The 24,838-nt window shown below is 37.6% G+C and overlaps 2 protein-coding genes across 13 annotated transcripts in view; one reads left to right on the forward strand and one right to left on the reverse strand.

Moving 5' to 3' along the window:
- The window catches only part of LOC132851511 (uncharacterized), a 224,438-nt gene that overhangs the window by 31,326 nt on the left and 168,274 nt on the right, over nucleotides 1-24,838 (forward strand). For 6 of the 12 annotated variants that reach the window (XM_060878440.1, XM_060878451.1, XM_060878441.1 and 3 more), the window contains exon 5: nucleotides 19,497-19,607. The exons of 3 other annotated variants lie outside the window; for them this stretch is intronic. In XM_060878440.1, coding sequence (XP_060734423.1) covers nucleotides 19,497-19,607 — 111 coding nt within the window. Of the gene's footprint in view, nucleotides 1-17,487; nucleotides 17,603-18,843; nucleotides 18,955-19,496; nucleotides 19,608-24,838 lie in introns of those variants that run through there. 3 more of the 12 variants (XM_060878445.1, XM_060878446.1, XM_060878442.1) reach the window with 2 other exon arrangements.
- On the reverse strand, nucleotides 21,377-22,432 carry LOC132851618 (putative nuclease HARBI1). The gene is made up of 2 exons (XM_060878587.1): nucleotides 22,269-22,432; nucleotides 21,377-21,675 (listed from the first exon to the last, which is right to left on the reverse strand). The coding sequence occupies exons 1-2, from the start codon at nucleotides 22,270-22,272 to the stop codon at nucleotides 21,377-21,379; spliced, it is 303 nt and encodes a 100-aa protein (XP_060734570.1). The 5' UTR covers nucleotides 22,273-22,432.

Genomic DNA, 24,838 nt, shown 5'->3' on the forward strand with positions numbered 1-24,838 from the left:
TAACCCTCAATTAGCATTTATAACAGATATAATAAACAGTGAAAGGGACATGAAAGAGTTGAATTAATGTCACGTGATCATGGTGGAGGGTCACGGGATTACCTGGGAATAGGAATATTAGTCACCTGTTCACTTAGTGTGGTAGAGAGAGGGGGTGAGTCAGGACGATGTATTCTTTGTTGACCATATACATATACTCATACTCATACACAACTTTTGAAAGAAGAAATATCTGTCTGTGCAATAAAAAAGTCTACACACAAGAAAGTATGCCTGTTCACAAGAGGAATATACCTAAAGAAAGTGACCTGCAAAGATGGCCCCATTTAAAGAGTGTTCATTTACCTGAGATTGGGGCAGGGATTGAGCTGTTGATTGGAACCAATGTTCCTAAAGCTTTAGAACCATTGGAAGTCATCCGCAGTGTGAATGATGGACCCTATGCAATCAGGACAATGTTAGGATGGACTGTTAATGGACCACTATCTGGAGATACTAATGATGTAAATGATTGTGCTCAAACAGAGGTCACAGTCAATAGAATTTCAGTTCTGAATCTGGAAGACATGTGGCAACAGCAGTTTAAAATGGACTTCCCTGAATGTAGCCAAGATGAACAAACTAGCTATTCAAGAGAAGGTCAGAAATTTATGGAAATGGTAACAAATTCTGCAAAGCTTGTTGATGGGCATTATGAGATTGGCTTACCTCTGAGAAAGAGAATTCATATGCCAAATAATCGGAGAATCGTAGAACAGCGTGCTTTACATCTAAAGAAGAGACTTCAAAAGGATTCTGTCTTTCTTACTGACTATAAAGATTTTCTGAAGGATATGGTTTCCAAAGGTTATGCAGAGCAAGTACCTGCAAAGGATTTGATGCGTAGTGATGGACAAATTTGGTATATCCCGCATCATGGTGTCTACCATCCTACAAAGAAGAAAATCCGTGTGGTGTTTGATTGTGGAGCGAGTTTTCAAGGAACATCACTTAATGCTCAGCTCTTGCAAGGACCAGATCTCACCAGCTCACTCATTGGAGTTGTGACGAGATTTAGAAAAGAACCTGTGGTGATTATGGCAGATATCGAGTCAATGTTCCCTCAAGTAAGGGTACCACCCCAGGATGCTGACTTGTTAAGGTTTCTTTGGTGGCCTGATGGGGATTTAAGCCAAGACCCTACTGATTTTAGGATGTTAGTGCACCTATTTGGAGCAACATCATCTCCTAGCTGTGCTAATTTTGCTTTAAGGAAATGTGCAGAAGATCATAAGGAAGAGTTCAATAAGGAAACAGTGGATACAATTCTACATTCTTTTTATGTTGATGATTGCCTTGTTTCAGTTGCAACTGTTGAACAAGCGATGACATTGTACCAGGAACTTGTATCCATATGTGCCAAAGGTGGATTCAGGCTAACAAAGTGGATGAGCAACAGACGTGAAGTCATGACGGTAATACCTGAGGATCAAAGAGCAAAGACAGCAAAAGACTTGAATATTGATCAGGAATCTCCATTAGTTGAGAGAGTGTTGGGTATGCAGTGGTGCATTCAGTCTGACACATTCAAGTTCAAGATTGTAATCAAAGACAGACCTATGACTCGAAGAGGAATACTGTCCATGATTAGCTCTGTCTATGATGCTTTGGGAATTGTGAGCCCTGTACTATTGTCTGCTAAGAAAATATTGCAAGACCTCTGCAAAGGAAACATAGGATGGGACGATGTATTGCCTGAATTAGTGGTTCAGAAATGGAAAAGCTGGCTTCAAGAACTTCATCTTCTGGAAAGTTTTGAGCTTACGAGAGGTTTAAAACCTCCAAACTTTGGTGACATCACCTTTGCACAGATGGCATCATTTTTCAGATGCAAGCAAGGATGGCTATGGAACTGTGACATATTTGCTAACACGCAATATGCATTCACTAGTACATTGTGCTTTCATCATGGGAAAGTCAAGAGTAGCCCCAATGAAGTCTGTTACCATCCCACGTATGGAGCTCATTGCTGCTACAATGGCAAGCCGTATGGATGTTATATGGAAGAAGGAATTACATCTGCAGCTTCAGGATTCTGTTTTTTGGACAGCCAGTGCTTCTGTTCTCAAATACATCAAAAACGAGACTTCACGATTCAAAATCTTTGTAGCCAGAGACAGAAATTCTCAAGGCTTCACAAGCTTCACAGTGGAGATACGTAGATACAGCAAGCAATCCAGCTGATGTTGCTTCTAGAGGATCGACTGCCAAAGTCTTTCTCAAAAACAGGACATGGACATCAGGTCCAGCCTTTCTTCTTCATTCTGAAAGTGAATGGCCTGCTAATCTGAATGACCTTGAAAAGCTTGAAGTGGATGACCCTGAGGTCAAGAAAGGTATTGAGATTAACTCCGTGCAGCTTCATGAAGAGGATGACAAGCTTGCACGCTTCATTAATCACTTCTCTTCTTGGTTCCGTTTGAAAAAGGCAATGGCTTGGATTTTAAGATTTAAGAAACTGCTCTTATCTCTTAGTCAGAAGAGGAAACAACTGAGACTTGCTTCAGCTCATTCTGTTGGACAACAAGGAAATTCTCTGGAAAAAGAAATGGAGATTTTCAAAGGTCAACTCGAAAATTCTCATCTCTCTCCAGAAGAACTAGAGACAGCTGAGTTGAGATTATTAGACTCTCACAAGAAAAGATGTTTCCTGATGAGCTTGCTTGTCTAAAAAGAGGGGAAATTGTAAAGAAAGGTAGCCACATTTATGGACTTTGTCTTATGCTTAATGATGTTCTGAGGGTTGGTGGCAGATTAAGTAGGGCATCAATGCCTGAAGAATCCAAGCATCCAGTCATTCTAGCAAAGAATTTTCACATTTCTGATATTCTCCTGAGACACATACATGAAGAAGTAGGACATTGTGGTCGTAATCATATGTTGTCTAAATTACGACAAAAATATTGGATTACAGGTGCAAGTACAGCAATAAGAAGTGTACTATCCAAATGTGTCATATGTCGAAGACTAAATTCACTTCCAGGATGCCAACAGATGGCTGACCTACCATCAGACAGAGTCACTCCAAATGAGCCACCATTTACCCGTGTTGGGGTGGATTATTTTGGACCTTTTGAGGTAAAAAGTAGAAGAAGTGTGGTGAAAAGGTATGGAGTAATTTTGACCTGTTTAGCCATACGGGCTATACATATTGAAGTGGCAGCCTCCTTGGACACAGATTCATTTATAAACGCACTTCGACGTTTCATTGCAAGACGTGGTCAAGTCAAAGAACTCCGATCTGATAATGGAAGGAACTTTGTTGGAGCAGAGCGGGAATTAAAAGTTGCCATACAGGAATGGAATCAGTGTCAAATTAATGATGTCCTCCTTCAGAAAGGTATTAAATGGTCATTTAACCCCCCTACTGGATCACATTACGGAGGGACCTGGGAAAGGTTCATTCGATTTGTACGGAAAGTTTTGAATTCCATTTTTAAGCTGCAGAATTTGGACGAAGAGAGTTTGCAAACGGTTCTTTGCGAAGTTGAATCTATTATCAGTGGCCGTCCAATCACCAAAGCATCCACTGATCCAAATGACCTGGAAGCATTAACACCAAACCACCTGTTGATTTTAAGAACTTTACCATCGTTACCACCAGGTGAATTCAAAAGGGAAGATGTTTATGCTCGTAAACGTTGGAGACAGGTCCAGTACATGTCAGACTTGTTCTGGAAGAGATGGGTTCTGGAGTACTTACCGCAGCTTCAAGAACGTCAGAAATGGTCAAGAGTTAAACGCAACTTTAAACCAGGAGACATAGTGCTTATAGTGGATAATACAGCACCTCGAAACTCCTGGCTTATTGGACGCATAATTCAAACATTTCCAGATAGAAGAGGATTTGTGCGTCATGTGCAAGTTAAAACTAAAACCAACTGTCTGGAAAGGCCAATAACTAAGGTCTGTCTTTTACAAGAAGCAGAAGATGGATAATTTGGTTGCTTGAAATTTTTGGACTTTTGATGACTTTCTTTCAAAATATGAACAATTTTTTCTGCCTGACCTTTTCAGGATTTTTCCTCTTTTGAAAGAAGAAATGGACATTATATGATGTAAATGCATTATTGTTGATTGATTTCATGTCTAATTTATGGAGATGTAATTATTACTTGAGAATAATTAGGGGCTGGAATGAAAGGGACATGAAAGAGTTGAATTAATGTCACGTGATCATGGTGGAGGGTCACGGGATTACCTGGGAATAGGAATATTAGTCACCTGTTCACTTAGTGTGGTAGAGAGAGGGGGTGAGTCAGGACGATGTATTCTTTGTTGACCATATACATATACTCATACTCATACACAACTTTTGAAAGAAGAAATATCTGTCTGTGCAATAAAAAAGAAAATATTAACATCTGTTTGCCTCACGGATTCTTCATATGCGTCGCAAATGCATTGAGTTCCTGCTTCGTCATTACTTAACAGACGGTGAAATTAACTTTAGGAAGGAAAATGTTCTTTAAAAACAATAATTGTTATATTTAAAAGCTTTAAATGAGGTTATTATGTTCAGTTACATCATTTACTTTATCATTACATTCTTTACACTTACAGCAGCTCTGTTGTGTTTGTTATAATGTACAAATAAGTTCTCAAAATGCATCTTAATTATATTGTGTGTGTGTGTTTGTGTGTGTGAGAGAGTGTGTTTGAGTGTGTGGGTGTGTGTGAGAGAGAGTTGGTTTGTGTGTGTCTGTGTGTGAGAGAGCATGTGAGTGTGTGTGTGTGTGTGTGTGTGAGAGAATGGGTTTGTGTGTGTGTGTGAGAGCGTGTGAGAGAGCATGTGAGTGTGTGTGTGTGTGTTTGAGTGTGTGTGTGTGTGTGAGAGAGAGAGTGTGTTTGAGTGTGTGTGTGTGTGTGTGAGAGAGAGAGAGTGTGAGAGCATGTGAGTGTGTGTGTGTGTGAGAGAGTGTGTTTGAGTGTGTTTGAGTGTGTGTGTGAGAGAGAGTGTGTTTGTGTGTGTGTGTGTGAGAGAGTGTGTTTGAGTTTGTGTGTGTGTGTGAGAGAGAGAGAGCGTGTGAGAGCATGTGAGTGTGTGTGTGAGTGTGAGTGTGTGTGTGTGTGTGTGTGAGAGAGAGAGAGTGTTTCAGTGTGTTTGAGTGTGTGTGTGTGTGTGTGAGAGTGTGTGATTGAGTGTGTGTGTGTGTGTGTGTGTGTGTGTGTGTGTGATGAACAACACTTCCTTGTGTACATGAGATAACACCTAAATTAAAGAAAATCAGAATTTTAAAAATGTATCAACATTTTAACTCATATTTGTTTTCTATAATAATGGACTAAATCCCATTTCTCTCTCTGCAGACTACAGAACAGTGTAAAAGGTAAATCATCCTGTGCTGATGTGGCTTCAGCTCTCTGTACAAATCCATCACACATCAGAGAGCTGGATCTGAGTGTGTGTGAACTGGGAGACTCAGGAGTGAAGAAGCTCTGTGATCTACTGAAGATACACGAGTGTAAACTGGAGAAACTGCTGTGAGTAACTCAGTGATGAAACACACTGAACTGTAATCACAATCTTTATGTTCTCTGTGAATCAGATCTTTCCTGATACACACTAACAAAACATAATCTCTATTTTAATTTAACGTCTGTGTTTGTGTTACATTAACTATGAGTTCATGAACCTGGTTCTTAATGTTCACACCTACATCATTATCTCCCTGTGAGCAGGTTATATAAGTGCAGCATAACAGATGGAGATGTTGCTGCTCTGACTGGAGCTCTGAGGTCAAACTCCTCTTATCTGAAAGTGCTCGATCTGAGAGAGAATAAACTAACAGATTCAACAGTAAAGAAGCTCTCTGAGATACTGAAGAGTTCAGGAGGACAGTTAATGTAAGTAAAGTTATCACACACAGTACTGAATGTGTATTTTCTGTAGATTATAATGTAAGTGTAAGAGTGTCATGTCAGAGTAATGGATCTGGACAAATCAGCAGCATGGAACAATAAAAATCTTACTGACAGAAGCACAGAGATAAACTTTAGTATTCAGTATCAGAACTAAAGAAAACTATAATTCATCACTTTATGCTAATATCTAACTCTGTAGCTCTGATCTGATCGACGTTGAACTGATCTGTTACTGTTCTTCTCAGAAATACCTGTAGTTTTATTGTCATTTCAGTAGGACAGGTTCCTCTAGTCCAACATGCTCCTAACTCACTCACTGAAAGGAAAAGGATCTATTTGTTTATTCCTATTTATTCTACTTTTCTACCATATTAAGTGGAGTGTTTATGTCGTTACAGTAAATGTGGTCTATTTAAAATATTTTATTGTTCTGATAATTAAAGAGAAAACAGATAGAGCTCCAGTGAAAGAGCAATAATACAGATTACAGTGTTGGAGCTTTTGATTATTTACATTTACTTAATATTTACATCCTTTACACAGAATTAAAATCACAACAGCTTCCCACAAATGTGTTAAATGATAAAGATAGTGACTAAATGATAAACCCACTGACATCTGTATTATTATTATTACAGGTATGACGGGGAGTCATAGTTAAAAAACCCATTCAGTTGGTTTACTAGTGATAAGTCTGATGAACAGCCGACTTCGGAACCTGACTCCTCTACAGTAAAGACGGAACAAAGAGATGAAGAAATAAAAGACACACACTGGGGAGGAAGCAGTGTGGACCAGGACAGCTGTAGTAAAGACACTGACATCTGAACCCCAGAGACTTCAGGCAGTTCATATAACACCAGAGAACAGTACAGAAGTACACGACACAAACACAAGTAATTCACCAAAACTACAAGAAAAGGGACACAAAAAGCACTCAAACATCCAAAACACAAAAAGATACTAGATAATGACGACAATTCAAACTAACTCAACAATGAAGGACAGAAGACGCCTCAGCAGACCGTGACACTCGAATCCTACTAATACAAAACTACACTGTAATCCCCAAATATAAATAAGACCAAAATTAAAGGAGGAACTTCAGCTGTACAGATAAGGGATTCAGTCAGGAGTTCATTATGTAGTACAAGTGTACAGGGTACATGGATTATACCATACTGCAGAAAAACAATTAAACAGCACAACTCACAAACATCAACTAAACATAAACTAAACGTCTAACTTAAACTAAAATACTGATATATTTATGAAATAAAATAATGATCTATTACACTTCACAGCCATAGACACTACTGACAGACACCAAGCTGATGGAAAGGAACAAACTGGTTCTAATAGAAAGTGAACACAAAAAGAGCAGTGATTTCTGGACCAGAATTTCTTTCTTAAAATGTCTTTGTGCTGTAAAATGTTTTGTCCTACTGTGCTGCAGTCTGAATGATGAGAGTGTTAAAACATTACTTTTTTAAATCTACTGTTTAAAATATCAAGAACAATCCTACAAAACATTTTAAAGATCATAAAAAAACAAATAAAAAGGTTTTAACGTAACTGTACGTTATCAAAATGGAGGTTTTTAGACCCTTTTAGTTACTAACTAAATAACTCTGGTAATATTTACTTAATAAATGAAAGCTTAAATAAAGTGCAGTTTATGTATCATGTAAGTTTTCTTGACCTCTGTCCTGTCCTATTTATTAGTATTACAGGTGATAAGTTACTGTTCCATGAGGGAATAAGGTTTAGTCTCACACTTACAGTCTCACTCGTACTCCAACATGCTTCACCAACATGCTGCCTGCCTTCTCTACAAGTGTCTGATAACATCTAATGCAGTTTGTTTATTTTAAACAGATGTACAACTGGATTAGACTTTTTTTACTGCCAGAAGTTAAATATTCTAGTGACTCAAATCAGCATCAATTATAAGTTTATTTAATATATTTGGTCCCAGCCAAATGATGTATTTTTTCCAATTGTGAGAGATATTTCTGATGTACAGGAAGTCCTCCAGAGAATTCAGGGTTCAACTTCCTGTACTTCCTGTGAGTATGTACTGCTGGACCAAGAGCTTCAATACCACACATTCTGTATCCTATTGAGAGCTCTGAGTTTGTGTACATGTGTATGAAAAGATTTAAATGTGTTCAGTGTGTAGATCCATTTTTGTAAGCAGATGAAGGACTAAACTGAACTGATGTGGTTTTGAATTGAACTGAATTTGATGAATGAGAAGTGTAATGTACCTGAATAAAGTAGTAAACATTCAGTCTCTGCTCATTTCACTGCATTATTAAAGGTGAAATATATTAACACAATAATTTGGTCAGTTATTTTGGTGTTGTCCTTCTGCTGCTCTGTTCAGGTCTCCGGTTCATTATCTGCTCTGGAACCGACTAACTTTATACTTTACTGTAGTTAATAAGCTCATATTCACATCCAGTACCTTATTACACACATGCAGTAATTTAACTCTGTGTATCAGTCATTCTTACTGATTATTAATACAATAAAATAACTTGTACTGATTATTATAATGAAAATGATAAAATTCTATCATTTCACTGTTAAAAGAACATTTTTAAATGATCATTAAACATGATCTACTAATTTATTTTTGTAGAAAAACTGACAATAAAACCTTCATTCACTAACTTTATACTTTAATGTTGTCTTACCTGTTCAACTGCAGCAATAATGACTGTTCTCTCATTCTTTTTCTTACTGCAGCTCGAATTACTCACTTTGTTACACTTTCTCTAAAATAAATATAAGGGATTAAGATTAAGATCTGTGGAAGACGCTAAAGATGCTTTAGCTACTGCGGTTAATCCAGCCGCTCTTTCTGAAACACGGTTAAAATAACCACACGTACTGTATATTTCAAGAGCTCTGTATAGAGTAATAGAGCTGAAAGAAGAAAGCAAGTGTCCACGAGCTCCTACAGCACAGAGCAATAAATTAATACAAAATGATCAGTTTTAATAAAACATTGACAGTATTTATGAGAATACAGGCTTAATGTTTCAATAGTCTATTACATATTAAAATAAGGTACATAAAGTAAAAGTGAGGTTTTAACACATTAGGCTCAGCACTGGAGCACAGTTCTGTTGAATTGTGATATGAAATGCTCTTCAAGTCTGAACAAAAAGCCTTTCTGATTGTCTCAGTGTTTTGGTCTTGTTCCACTAACAAATGTCTGTGCCGTTGGCAATATACTAACTGTTCAAGGGGCTTTGAATTGATTCCCCGAGGATGATGAACTGATATCAACCACAATCAGGGTAAGTATTATTTTTCTTTATTGTGGAGTTTTAAATGTTTCTGTCTACTAACACACGATGATGCATGTGCATGTAAGTTTAAAATGATTAACATTCCCTGAGTAGACAAAATGTTTCCTGTTTATTATTACTGCAAGAATAGCAGGTGAAGTAAAAGTGTGTGGTATTAAATCTGCTTATTTATTCAGACATTTATTTACATTACTATGACACTAATCTTATTTTTTCTTTTTCCTTGCCAGCTCAGAAGATGTTCGGTGACAAAGATTACGTAAGGGTGAATGTCACCTGACTGAACTTGACATATTGAAATCTATTATTAGATTAGAATGAAAATTATCTCTCAGCTCATTCCTCGGGTTTCTCCTGAGGTAATTACCACAGACTCGGCAGTGCTAACTTTAGCTTAGCTTAGCTTAGCTCTCTCCTCTTTGTCCTCGGCTCTCCTGAGGTAATTAACACAGACACGGCAGTGCTAACTTTAGCTTAGCTTAACTTAGCTCTCTAAGTTCCATCCTTGACTCTCCTGAGGTAATTACCAGAGACTCAGCAGTGCTAACTTTGGCTTAGCTTAGCTTAGCTTAGCTCTCTCAGCTCAGTCCTCGGCTTTCCTGAGGTCATTGCCACAGACTCGGCAGTGCTAGCTTTAGCTTAGCTCACTCAGCTCCGTCTTTGGCTCTCCTGAGGTAATTACCACAGACAAGGCAGTGCTAATTTTAGCTTAGCTTAGCTCTCTCAGCTCAGTCCTTGGCTCTCCTGAGGTAATAACCACAGACTCGGCAATGCTAACTTTAGCTTAGCTTAGCTCTCTCAGCTTAGTCCTCGGCTCTCCTGAGGTAATTACCACAGACACGCAGTGCTAAATTTAGCTTAGCTTAGCCTAGCTCTCTCACTTCAGTTCTTGGCTTTCCTGAGGTAATTACCACTGCCTCGGCAGTGCTAACTTTAGCTTAGCTCTCTCAGCTCAGTCCTCAGCTCTCCTGAGGTAATTAACACAGACTCTGCAGTGCTAACTTTAGCTTAACTCTCTCAGCTCTGTCCTCGGCTCTCCTGAGGTAATTACCACAGACACGGCAGTGCTAAATTTTAGCTTAGCTTAGCTTAGTTCTCTCAGCTCAGTCCTTGGCTCTCCTGAGGTAATTACCACAGACTCGGCAGTGCTAGCTTTAGCTTAGCTCTCTCAGCTCAGTCCTTGCCTCTCCTGAGGTAATTACCACAGACTCGGCAGCGCTAATTTTACCTTAGCTCTCTCAGCTCCGTCCTTGGCTCTCCTGAGGTAATTACCACAGACACGACAGTGCTAACTTTAGCTTAGCTTAGCTTAGCTCTCTCAGCTCAGTCCTCGGCTCTCCTGAGGTAATTACCACAGACTCGGCAGTGCTAACTTTAGCTTAGCTCTCTCAGCTCAGTCCCTGGCTGGCCTGAGGTAATTACCACAGACTCGGCAGTGCTAACTTTAGCTTAGTTTAGCTTAGCTTTCTCAGCTCAGTCCTCTGCTCTCCTGAGGTAATTAACACAGACAAGGTAGTGCTAACTTTAGCTTAGCTCTCTCAGCTCAGTCCTCGGCTCTCTTGAGGTAATTACCACAGACTCGACAGTGCTAACTTTAGCTTAGCTTAGCTTAGCTCTCTCAGCTCAGTCCTCGGCTCTCTTGAGGTAATTACCACAGACTCTGCAGTGCTAACTTTAGCTTAGCTCTCTCAGCTCCGTCCTCGGCTCTCCTGAGGTAATTACCACAAACACGGCAGTGCTGAATTTAGCTAAGCTTAGCTTAGCTCTCTCAGTTCATTCCTTGGCTTTTCTAAGCTTACTTTAACTTAGCTTAGCTTATCTCTCTCAGCTCAGTCCTCGGCTCTCCTGAGGTAATTACCACAGATTCTGCAGTGCCAACAAAAGATTCTATGCTACTGTGAGGTTTGATTTTTTTTCCCTTTACATACTTTCACATTCTTCTGTTCTTTTCTTACCAGGATCAAGTTATGTTTATACGATAAAAACATCTGACTGTTTGTTATAATGTCACGGGAGTGTGAGAAACTCCAATCCTCTGAAATGAGTCGACAAGAGAAGCAACACAAAGATGCAAATCAAAGACTTTGTGAGTAACTGTTTGACCTGGAACAAATTTGCACACAACCAAGGCTCAGTTTGCTCGACATGGCCATCCAGACAGAATGATCACAGATAATGTAATAATAATTGCTGTTGTATTCACAAGTGGTTAAGGTGTTGGGCTACCAATCGAAGGTTGTGAATTCGATTCCTATGTCCACCAAGCTGCCACTGCTGGGCCCCTGAGCAAGGCCCTTAACCCTCAATTGCTAAGTTGTATAAAAAATGAGATAAAAATGTAAGTCGCTCTGGACAAGGGCGTCTGGTAAATAATGTAAATGTAAATGTCTTTTATTTTGATGCCTTTGTGAGACCCAAACACACCTCTCACACACTCATATTTTGTGTATTTGTCCTGTAGTGTTTTGTATTGACTTTTGTCCCACACTGTTTGCACTAGGTTGTACACGATGCAGTTTATGTGTCTAGGACTTTAAGTCCTTAGCTCTGTGTTGTTTCATGTAGCACCATGGTCATGGACAAAGGTTTCATTTCACTGTGCACTGCATCAGATATATATGGTTTAAATTACAATAAAAGCTTCTTGACTTGACTTAGTTTCTGATGATAATTCCTGATCCTGTAGGTGGCACTGTTGCTGACTGTACACAGCTCATCATTTTACATGTTAACATTTCTGTATGTGAAACCATTTGAAATAAGTGACTTTAAGTGAATTTAATTATGTAATAATTATGTTGATGTCTGTATGTATGTGTTATTTAGCTGTTTGAATAGAAAACCCTTAAAATTGAAGTTTGATAGTGAAATCTCATCGTACTAAACAATAATATATTCTAAACATAATTGTGATGTTTATCTCTTCATTTAATTTATTAATATGTACATTTATTAATATATCCCTTTGGTATCAATAACCTACTACACTTTACCTCAGTCCAAATAGTATAGTGATCCTCCTATTTGTCCTCCATGCAAATGTTCTCATGTTGTCTATTATTATTTTTTTGTCTCCTTTTACAATCTTTCCTACACATCACACATTTACATTAATTAATTTGAACAATTTAAAAATAAGACCTTTTACATGACAGATTTTAAAAACAGATTTAATAGATTTTGTAAACACTGTACAAATACACATTATTGTTTGTTGAGTAATGGACTGCTAATAAATAAATATTTCTTTTCTAAAACCTTTTGATATGATGAATTAGCCCTTAGCAGTCTTGCTACAAGCAACATATTTTAATACAGTTTATCAGTGTCATTTTAAAACATTAAGATTTTAACATAAAGAATGTAGCTTAAAAGTGTCATTTCAAAACATGTTTTTCTTTATCACACTTTTATAAACTTCTTGAACATATTTGGCAAAAAAAAAAACAACAAAAAAAACCGAATTAAATGAAACTTCAGCCATTAAAAAATTAAATAATTGAACGTCAGTAAACAAAATACTCTCAAAATTTGTGTCTGTGACAAACCAAGTGAACAAGTGAATAAAGTTACAAACATTTATCAGAACACAACTGTCAGGACTCTACCGTTGTCTTCGTCCTGTTTAGTGTTCTTTTAGTTAATAAATACTGTTTTCGTTTAGCTGTCCTGCGATTGGGTCCGTTTTATTCCCGCGCACGTGACAACAACAAACTAAATGAATGACAGAGAGAGAATGTGTGAGTGAATAAGACACACTCAGAATGAATAACTGACTCTAATTTAGTTTATTTATTTTAAAATAAAACACTGTAACTTAGACACATTGTCAATAAAATAGAACAGAAAGGTAAAAATTATATACACATTAATATGTTATGTGTTTTAATGGAGTAATATATTTAATAAGTGTAGTAGAACATTGTGAACATCTTTGAACACCTTTTATAAATGATGGTCTGTTTTATCAGATTCGTCCCAATCCGCACTGAGCCCCTCCCCCTCCCTCAGACACCCTTCACTATAGGACGCACGCGCGATGACATCACCAGGTTTTCCCGCCACAGCGCGTGCAGGCTGTATTTTCACCTCAGCCTTTAGCATCGTTAGCATGTTCCCCAAATCATAATCTCATGCTGTTATTGTAGCGATTTTATTCTGATGTAATTTTGAGAAATAAAGTAATAAAATTAATCAGAATCAGTCATTATTGCTGCAGTTGAACAGGTAAAAAGTATATAGAAGTTAATGAATGTAGGTTTATTTTCTACTAAATCATCTCTCATGTTTTAACCTGAATTGTAAAAACCACTGAACGTTTCTAGTGTTTTAATTTATTTTAAATGTATTGAGAAGTTTGGATATTTCCCTTCTATTTATAGCTGTAACTATAGAACAAGTAGATAAAATGTATAATGTTAATAATACACAGTTAAATAGCTACACAATGTGTGTAATAAGATACTCAGTCTGAACATATTAAGTACAATAAAGTTAGCCTGTAGCTGCTAGACAACAATGTTAATGCTACTGTATTTAAGCTAGTTAAAATAATTGACTAAATCGTGTTAATATGTTTCTCCTTATAATGCAGTGCAGTGAACAGAGACAAAGGTTTGACTAAATGTTTACTACTTTATTCAGGTTAGTGTTAATTTCGTCAGACGAGACGAGACGAAATATGTTCATCAACAACCTTTTTTTTCATGACTAAGACGAGACAATGACAAGACTGCACCACTGTCCAAAAACGCTGACTAAGACTAAATTAACATGCATTATTGTTGACGAAAAAAGACGAGACGAAAATGTTTTGTATAAAATAAAAACTAAGATAAAATCTCTCTTCATTTTCGTCTACAATTGTCTCTGCTTTTTCATCAGCTGTTACGCCTTTAAAATATTCAGAATGAGTTCGCGGCTTCGCTGTTGCTCAAGTTACAGGTCCGTGAAGCGGATCGCGCTTATTATATTGTTACCGACCAAATAAATCAATAATTTGACTCAAAATGATGATTTAAAAAGGAGTTTATTGATTTAAAAACAATTGTATTGTTTCCGCTAAAGGATATAGTGCGCTCAGTCTCTACGGTTAGAATCCTGTGTGTCCATGGCAACGCTCTGTTTTTCATGGCAACGGTGTGTTATAGTTCGCAGCGGTCTGTTATCAAGAAAAAAATAGTGTGTGCGTAGAAAGAATTCGTCCACACGCCGCTCAAAAAACAAAATTAAAATAAATAAAAACTCCTAAGCGCAAGTCCACCCCTGGTCTAGTCAGGCTTTTTGTGTTAAATTATATTTCCTGTCACTGCGCAGGCTCTTTTATTGTACATGACAGCTTATGTCCCGATGGCCGGTCTTTGCATTACGATTAAAAGCAGTATCAATAAAGTAAAAAATGTGATGTGCGGTCAAGTTCGAGTGTATGCACTGTTTAAACGAGTGTTCTCAACTTCTCACTGATACTTTTGTGATTCCTAACCCTAGGATTTTAATAAAAATAATATTCTGAATTCCTCTGTGAATTTGCAGATTTCATCTCAAACCTAGTTGTTTCTTTAGACAAAGCAATAATTCTTGGAGACTTTAATATTCATTTTGATAAGTTAGAAGGTTTCTTTATTTACCATTTAAGGGAGTTTTTCCTCAGACTTTCTCACTGTGGATAAATACAAAGTGTTTGCCCTCTTCCTGATTTTTTATTTTAAACATTCAAATTTAAACATTAATCAAAAATAACACAAGTAAACACAACATGCAGTTTTTAAAAAGAAGGTTTTTATTATTAAGGGAAAACAAAATCCAAACCTAAATAGACCTGTGTGAAAAAGGTCACCCTTAGCAGCAAGAACTGAGATCATGCGTTTGCGATAACTTGCAATGAGTCTGTTACAGAGCTGTGGAGGAATTTTGGTCCACTCATTCATTCATTCATTCATTCATTCATTCATTCATTCTTTTTCTACCGCTTTATCTGAACTTCTCGGCTCATGGTGAACTCATCATTACAGAATTGTTGAAATTCAGCCATATTGGATGGTTGTTGAGCATAATTCGCCTTTTTAAGGTCATGCCACAGCATCTCAATAGGATTCAGATCAGTACTTTGACAAGGCCACTGGTGTGTTTTGTATCATTGTCCTGCTGCAGAATCCCAAGGAACATAAGGACACAATATTTGCAATTTGCCATGTCACTGTGTTAAACGTACATTTACATCTACTACTGCAGAGAGATTTACCAACAGTCTCCCAGAATTATCATCCATGTTTGGATCGCCATCTGACCCACAGAACATGATCAGGTGACGGACTATTTAGAGTCAGTGTTTTGCTACACCCTAGATATTGTAGCTTAAAAGGAAAGTAAAAAACATGCACCCGGGTACAATGACAACACACAAACTTTAAAACAATCAGCTAGGAAATTAGAACATAATGCCGTCAAACTACAGTAAATTATCAGTATTTTGATTAGCATGGAAGGAAAACCTTCGTAGCTACAAAAAAAATCTCTTAGATCGGTGTATTTCTCCAGCCTTACTGAAGATAACAAAGTTTTATACTGTAGCAAAATTAACTTGGAAAAAAACACCATCTATTTGTAGCAGTAATGACTTCATGAATTATTTCAATGGAAAAAATTATAACATGAGGCAGAAAATTCAGACAGTTAATTAAATACCAAACAAATTGATAGATAATGCCATAGATAATATTTCTGTTTTGATCTGTATTTAGACCGTTTTAATCCCCTTTAAGAGACTTATTTTCACTGATTTCTTCTTCACAATTATCAACCTGCATACTGGATCCCTTACCCACATGTTTCTTTAAACAGATACTACCAGTAACTATCCAACCCTTTCTAAAGATAACAAATTCTTCCCTTACATTTACAAACCTCCCCTTTATCTCAAAGATCCTAGAAAAGGTTGTAGCTCAGCAGTTAAGCTCATACCTACATAGGAATGATATTCATGAAATGACTCAGTCAGGATTTAGGCCTCATCATAGCACAGAGACAGCACTGGTTAAAGTTGTAAATGACCCGTTACTGTCCTCTGATTAGGGTTGAGTCTCTTTGCAGGTATTGCTTGATCTTGGTGCAGCTTTTGATACCATTGACCATGATATTCTACTTGATAGGCTAAAATATGTTGTTGGTGAACTGGGATGTCTCGATGTTGTCTCCTTACCGCCCTCGCAAGTCACTCAGGTTTGCAGACTGTGGAGTGGTGGGACGCTTTACATCACAGGAAGCCCTTATGTCTGTCTCACCTTCTGGCTCTAGCCTTTTAGTTTTGCTGTCATATTCATAACATGTCATAACATTGTCCATCACCTGGTTACAATCATACCTAACAATTTTCTCCTCTCTCTCCTCTGTATGGTCTGGTCTTTATCAGCAATCAGGTCTGTGCTGAACTCAGTTTGCAATGACCCTTTAGTTCATAAACTGTTGTAGAAATGACATTATTTACATTTACATAATTTTCTGTCCAGTGTTACCCAAATGAGGATCGGTTCCCTTCTAAGCCTGGTTCCTCTCAAGGTTTCTTCCTCATAACACCTCAGGTAGTTTTTCCTTGCCGCCATCACCTCCGGCTTGCTCAGTAGGTAATATTAATAGAACAATACAACATCACTACAACATTTATCAGACTGTATATTTATAATCACACCCTCCAGTGTCACCCAAATGAGGATGGGTTCGCCTTTGAGTCTGGTTCCTCTCAAGGTTTCTTCCTTCCATTATAGGGAGTTTTCCCTGCATTTGAATTTTTTGCCACTGCTGCCCGAGTCACCTCAGACTCGCTTATTGGGGATAAATACATACACATTTAAATATATCTAATAATAATCTTGAATTTTGTATTCTATTAATCTGTATATTATTTTTATATTAGAGTTTTGTTCTATGTTTATGTTCTGTAAAGCTGCTTTGAGACAATGTCAATTGTAAAATGTGCTCAGTGTTCACTCAGCTCGCCTTCAGTAAATTTACTGTACAGGAAGTGAGATTTTACAGTAGAAAACATCTTTTGTTTAAAAATAAAAACATTTTAAATAGTGAAATACTTCCCATTTCTAAACAGTGATCTGTTTTTCTATTCACTTTTTACAGTTTTTTCCACACTAATGGGGTGGGGGGGAGTGTTTGTGTGTGTGTGTGTGTGTGTGTGTGTGTGTGTGTGTGTGTGAGAGAGAGAGAGAGAGAGAGAGAGAGAGAGAGAGAGAGAGAGAGAGAGAGAGAGAGATTCTATTTTAAACTCCACCTTTTTCTCCTTTGATATCAGTTCGAAGTGAAAGTGAAAGTCAGCAGGTCGTTTTTGTGACGAGAAAAATAACGGAACATTTTCCTGAAAGATGACAGTGAGTACATGATTATAAAGCTGTAATATGTGAATGTTAAGATTATTTAGTAAAAGAAGAACATTTGTGTCTTACACACTTTATTGTTCTCTTTATCAGATATAACGGTGTAATGCAGCATCTTATCCTTAGTGAAGTGAACAGACCTGTGTGTCATGTGGTGTTTCTTACACATGTGTAAAGTTTACAGGAGTTTGTTAGAGAGGGAATAATATTCATATTCATTATAATATTTCCTGACATATTTCTAATATCTCATCTTCTTTCTCTCCAACAAATACAATAAGCACCAATAAGCAGAATAACGGTGCATCCTGTTTGTAACACACACACACACACACACACACACACACACACACACACACACACACACACACACACACACACACACACACGTCGCCATTTTAGAATGAAATGTCAGAGAGAATAAAAACCATCGTAGTGTAAAATATAACTAATGTATTTTGATTCTGTCCTGAATCATTAATCTTACAAGTCAGAGCTACGACAGATTCCTACACTTGTAGATAATATTCAGGATGTATTCAGGATGATATCGTCTATTTATATTTGACCATTTTTAAACCGTAAAGCTTTATGTAGAACATCATCCTCAACATAGAGCTGAAATAGATGACCATGTGTTTCTGTTGCATTAGACATAAACGTGTATTGTTTAAAATAGGAATAAAATGGCCCAGGTTTTTTAATAGATTTATTCTTTTCTTTAGTGCCGTGTTAAAGTACAGGACATTTATATTGAAATGTCACATGCAACATTAAACCACTTGTGGACCTGCAGATATATTACCTTTACACATTTTTAATGCTGTCAGTAATAAAAAATCATTGTTTGTTTAACACTCTGTAGAGGTTTTGTGCTATTCTTTATACAGTCTGCATTTCTACTTATTTTCTTACAAGCTTTGTTATGATTTAATATCACAAAGTCAGTTTCAGTTATCAGTCACTGATTCACAGCAGTTTATTTTATTATAATAAAAGATTCCAGGCTACTGTGAGGTTTGATTTTTTCCCTTTACATACGTTTAATTTATTTAAACTCCCATATAATTTAAGCTCATATTCCACTAACCAGAGCCTGTTGGAGAGAAAATGGTCAGTATTTCAGTGATAATTTACAGAATATTAAAAACATTACTTTATTTTGTAAGTAATGTTAAATATTAATTCATGCAACAGAAACGTAATTTCACATTCTTCTGTTCTTTTCTTACCAGGATCAAGTTATGTTTATACGATAAAAACATCTGACTGTTTGTTATAATGTCACGGGAGTGTGAGAAACTCCAATCCTCTGAAATGAGTCGACAAGAGAAGCAACACAAGAGGTAAGGATGCAAATGTTTTTATAGTTTATAAAATATTTCTCTAACTAATACAAACCCCTTTTCCAGAAAAATTGTTAAAATTGCTAAAATGTAATAAAAGCTAAAATGTGTAATTTGTTCATTCACTTGGGCTTTTAACAGGCAAAAGGACAAAGACAAACTTAAATATATTTGTTAAATATAAACAAATTTAGAAATTGATGCCTGTAGCACACTTAATGAAGTAGTGACAGAGGAACAATAAGACTGACAGGTTTATATTAACACTGTTCTGAAATGTCATTTTTGACATTTTTTTATCTGACCCTAATTTCATAACCAGGACATTGTTGTAAACAGCATTTTAAACAGCACCCCCCAAAACACACAGACACACACAGACACACACACATATATACACACACATACGCACTGAATTGTCATTGTGTATTTGCATTAATTTTGTTTTTCACTTCTCAGTCACCGTAGTATATGTGCATGAAAATGTGAATCATTACATCATGTAGATAAAACTACCAAAAATGTTTCTCTTTACTCTTTAGTGGAACAAAGGAAAGGCCAGATTCCTCTGTGTCCAGCTGTGTGTCTTTGAAGAGTGATAAATCACTTCCACTCCCACTCAACTTTAAAGGTGGAACATCGTCTATGGAAAGGTATTTCTCTCTCCTCACAGCCTCAGATATAACTTTACTAATGTTTCCCAGAGTTCAGGTTCTTTTTAGCTTCAGTATAAAGTGTTGTTTAGTTGTTAAATTTCAAATCTAGTAGTGAGCCAGCAACACATAGCGGTGATGATTAAATGTGAAGGTTATACCAGGTAATGTTCACATGTATGCTAGCAGGAAATCTAACTAGTTAGGAAAGGCATGTTAATAAAACACAAATGACTGAAAGGACTGATCAAAAATTCTGTGTGAGAAAAACATCAAGAGTCAAGATTAGTAATGTTTAGTAATAAAGACTATCAAAAAAGGTCTGTAAAGAGGTGAAGCAGCGACCCCTGGTGGCAGTAATATAAATAACAGTGTGGATGTGACAATCTATCATTGTAAATTATGATGAACTATTAATAATAAATACAGAATACTAATACATTTAAACAGAATGTAAATGCAGACACTGTGTCTAGATGTTTTCATTTTCTAGAGGCTTTGGGCTAGTTTCAGGTCTTATACAGCGTGCAACATAAGTACTGAACACGTCACCATTTTGCTCAGTAAATATATTTTTAAAGGTGTTGTTGACAAGAAATTTTCACCAAGGGCCCATTGCACAAAACTAGGATAAGGGATTAAGCCGGGATATCTTAGTGTATCAATTTATCCGTGATCTGGTTGCACTAAAGCTGCATTGGGGCAGTACAATGTTATGGTATAAATTACCATGGAGATTTATTCTGTGGAACTAGCCTGCTCCAGACCAGGCTAAGTTCTAGGATCTATTTAATCTCATCCCTTATGTCAGTCAGCAGTCACTACAAACGGAAACCAAAAGTTATTCCACTGCCCACTATACATTGTTATCACATATAACTAGACCCACTGTCATTATTTAAACATCTGTGATCATTAATTTCAATCATTTTGGATAAATGATTATTTTTAGATGATGTTGCTATCATTAGATAATTTACAGTTTCCCATAGACTATAAGGCTATATATAAAATGATGGAATATTAGGGCCACAGAGGAAAAAAAAAGAAAATTCACAGACTTTGAGAATGAAGTCTTTAATAATATTGTAACCCGTCGTTTTAGAGGAGGACAGTTGTTAAAATGACAGCTGTGGGGCATTTCATGGAATTGTTCTTCAGTATGGTTTCACAAACAAGGACATAATTAATCTTTTGCACATCAGCATCACATTGTCATAAGTATCAGGACTGTAAAAAGAATATGCATCTTTTCCACAGAAAGAACCAGCCTCATAAATTTATGACTTTTTCCTTCTTCCTCAGTGTGGCCCTAATACTCTGTGGTATAAAACACACATTCCATATAAATATAAAAACACAAAGTGTAACATTATGTTCCTTTATTGAATAAGGATAAAACAAAGCAGGTAAACCATCAGCTCCTTTTCGAAACTGAAGTCACACAGGATACAAAAGGATAAATACACATTCAAAAAGGTCTGTATGTAACACACCCTGCATGTCTGCACACTGAAATAAATGCAGGACAAATCCATACACATCAACTGAACAGACAAATGAATGGATGCAGTAGCCGCCCTCAGTATACAGTATACACACAGTATACAGCACAAACATCATAAGAGGCCAAATCAATATATATATATCACAAAAAAACCCAAATTCCTCTGCCACTGCAGGACATATTTAACCAAAATTGAAAGCACACATTCTAACTAAAATCATTCAACACATATTGGTCCCTCAGCAGCCAACCACTGTCGTCATCAGGGAAGATTGCCGGATTGTCCCAGTCTGGGGGCCCTCTCCTTCCTCAGGCAGGCCACATTGTGGAGGGCAGCACAAGCCACAGTAATGTCACATGCCCTCACAGGGCTGACCCTTAATTTGTGAAGGCAGTGAAAGCGTGCCTTCAGGAGGCCAAAGGTCATTTCAACTCTGGCCCTGGTCCTGGCATGGGCATGGTTGTAGGCCTGCTGTGCTTCCTGGGGGTCTGTGAAAGGTGTCAGGAGAAAAGGCTGGCAGCCATACACCCTGTCTCCCAGCAACACACCAGAGAGTTCACCTGTCAACACAAAATCTCATCATTACTACCTCATAAACACAGTGATATTCTTGACACAGCCATAGCCTTGACACACACACACACACACATACCACACGAAAAGAGACACTTTATCACACAAGAACATTCAATGGAGTCAGTGAGCAAGCGACCTTGGGTCCTTTGAAAGGCGCTATATTAATTAAAGTGATTATTATTATTAGCTCATCTATTTATTCAATTTAATTTTATTTTATTTCTATAGCACTTTTCACAATTGTTTCATTGTTTCAAAGCAGCTTTACATTAATAAAAGCAGGAGAACACACAGAAAAATCGGTGGACAACATAAGAAGCAGAGTACAACGGCTAAGATTAAACCGTACTAGTGAGCGTAGTAATAATGTGAGGCTTTGATCATTTATCAAAGCCTTATACAGTGTGACGGAGTTACTTTACACAATTTCACTCATATCTGCAGTTCATTTCAATTAAAAATTCAAATGTTTCATAATCAGAGTACAACTGAGTTTTTGGAGATGTGAATTAACTATTTGGATTGTAATTGTGATGTTTTTAGCGGAGCGGTGAGTGTGTAATTGTGCACTACTTACGCATTCAGGCGGTCTGCAATACTTTGCCACGCTTTTTCTCTTTGCTTTATCACTATGGCGGTGTTGCCTTTCTTCTTAATTATGTCTTTTACCTCCTCGTATGCCTCCATGAGGATTTGTGCCTCCGACGGGGAAAAGTACGCCGCTCTAGTTGTCATGGTGAATCAGTGAATCTGTGATCGGGGGCAGGTCTGTTTAGTGAGCCGTGAGCGTGCACATATCCAGGATTGGTTTCACCTGGCTTGATGAATCCGTGTCTGCTCATCCTGGCTTGGTCTTTGTGCAACCAATTAAGCCCGGATGCACTTGTTTTGGATTCAATGAGCTCAGCTCAGTCATTTATCCTGGATGTCTTAATTCTACTTTTGTGCAACAGGCCCCAGGAGTCGGTAACAACCCAAAAAACCAAACAAAAACAGTTTAGAAATTAAGTTATGCGTAAACAATGTTTGAAAGCCAATGTTGACATTTGAAATCACCAAAACAAACACGCCCCTAACCCAAATGGGTGTCAGCCCTGTTTTGATAGCTCCGCCCCACACATACTGTACATACGTAACTCAGGCAACTATTATGGCGGAACCTGCTGGAGCAGCTGGCCGAGAGGATATATATGATTTTGGCACATTCTACTTGAAATCTTGAAGGTTCCATGGGTCTCTTCTATGATCTCTGATCTTAAGTTTTTACCATAGCTTTTTTATTGGATTCAAGTCAGCTGATTGGCTGGGCCTTTCTAGCAGCTTTATTTTCTGTCTCTGAAACCAGTTGAGAGTTTCCTTCGCTGTGTGTTTGGGATCATTGTCTTGCTGAAATCTCCACCCTCGTTTCTTTATAATCCTGGTAGATGGGTCAATTATATGATGATTGTCGGTGCCAAATGCTGAAAAACACTCCCACATCATGATGTTCACATCTCCAAGCCTCACTGTTGGTCTGGTGTTTTGGGGTGATGTGCAGTGCCATGTGACCTCCAAACATGGTGTATTATGACATCCAAGGAGTTCAATTTTGGTTTTATTTGACCAGACTATATTCTCTCAGTATTTCACAGCCTTGTCTAAATGTTGTGCAGCAAACTCTTCAGAGCGCTCTTTGCTTTTATCCATCATGAGATGTTTCTTTTGTGACCCCTGGGTAATAAGACACATTTTTATAGGCCATCAGTTGGTACTGCTTTCTAATTACTGTTAGATTTCAGCTGGTCTCTTGGCTTTCCATGACTTTTTGCACCTCCCTTTCTTCATGTGTTCAATACTTTATTATTCCGTTTTATTACACATAACTTTTTTGTTTTGTTTTCTTTGTATGTATGGATTAATTGGGTTGTTACCGACTTCTGGTGAAAATTTCATGTCAACAGAAACATATTTACTGAGAAAAATGGTGACATGTACTTATTTTGCCTGCTGTATTCTATATTGAGACAGAGTTGGGATGAAGTGAAATATGTGTGTTTATGTTCTTTTCCTGTGTCGGTGTAAAGTTAGTATCTGTCAGGGATCCACCAGCCACACCTCCACTTAACACACCTATCACTCCTATCAGCTCTCCTACCTACTAACATTCTACACCTGGCACTCATCAGCCTCCAGGCTATATAACCTTCGCTCCCCACCAAGCTCATTGTCTGTTCTACAGTTTAGGCTGACAAACCTTGCTGGACTACGCAAGCTAAGTACATGACGTATCATAGCATTCACCAGGTTTTGCTACACCTGGAACTAGGCTCTGGTTAGGCGTTTTCTACACTTGCCCTTTTGTGTCTTCAATAAACTTTGTGAACTGCATTTCGGTTTCCGGCACGTTCTTCCGCCTGACAGTATCATATGAACATTTTGCTGTGCATTTATAGATTATAAAGTCAGAACACGTTTCTAGATAATGATAGGAATGCAGGGCATAATGTATACATGTACAGTATGCATTTCATTTGAGTTAATGCTTTAAGCACACAAATGAAATAAATGTGAAATAAAGGCAGATTGATGGGCTGCAATTTATTAAATGGAATTAATTGTGGACTTGACATGAAACTTTAGGCTTTTATCGATGATGCAGCCATTTTCAGTGGAATACTAAGGGTAGTTTTGAAATGCCTCAATGACATGGGTTCCTTTGGCACGTGTCTGCTGGTTTATGCTCTTGTTTGGATTGAAAGAAGGAGACATTTATGTCTTCAATTAAGGAGCCCAGTTTGATCATCATTAAGCACATATTAATCATCACATCTATTGAGTCTTTATCCTTTTTAACATTTAGTGTATAGTCTGCTGGTTCGGTGGTTAAGACTGATCACTGATCAGATGTCTGAAAAGTTACATTTATTTTTACTTTTTAACTTAACCCTGGTGGGGGGCACGGTGGCTTAGTGGTTAGCACGTTCGCCTCACACCTCCAGGGTCGGGGTTCGATTCCCGCCTCCACCTTGTGTGTGTGGAGTTTGCATGTTCTCCCCGTGCCTCGGGGGTTTCCTCCGGGTACTCCGGTTTCCTCCCCCGGTCCAAAGACATGCATGGTAGGTTGATTGGCATCTCTGGAAAATTGTCCCTAGTGTGTGATTGTGTGAG

Source organism: Tachysurus vachellii, chromosome 9, assembly GCF_030014155.1.
Source record: "Tachysurus vachellii isolate PV-2020 chromosome 9, HZAU_Pvac_v1, whole genome shotgun sequence".
Lineage (NCBI taxonomy): Eukaryota > Metazoa > Chordata > Actinopteri > Siluriformes > Bagridae > Tachysurus > Tachysurus vachellii.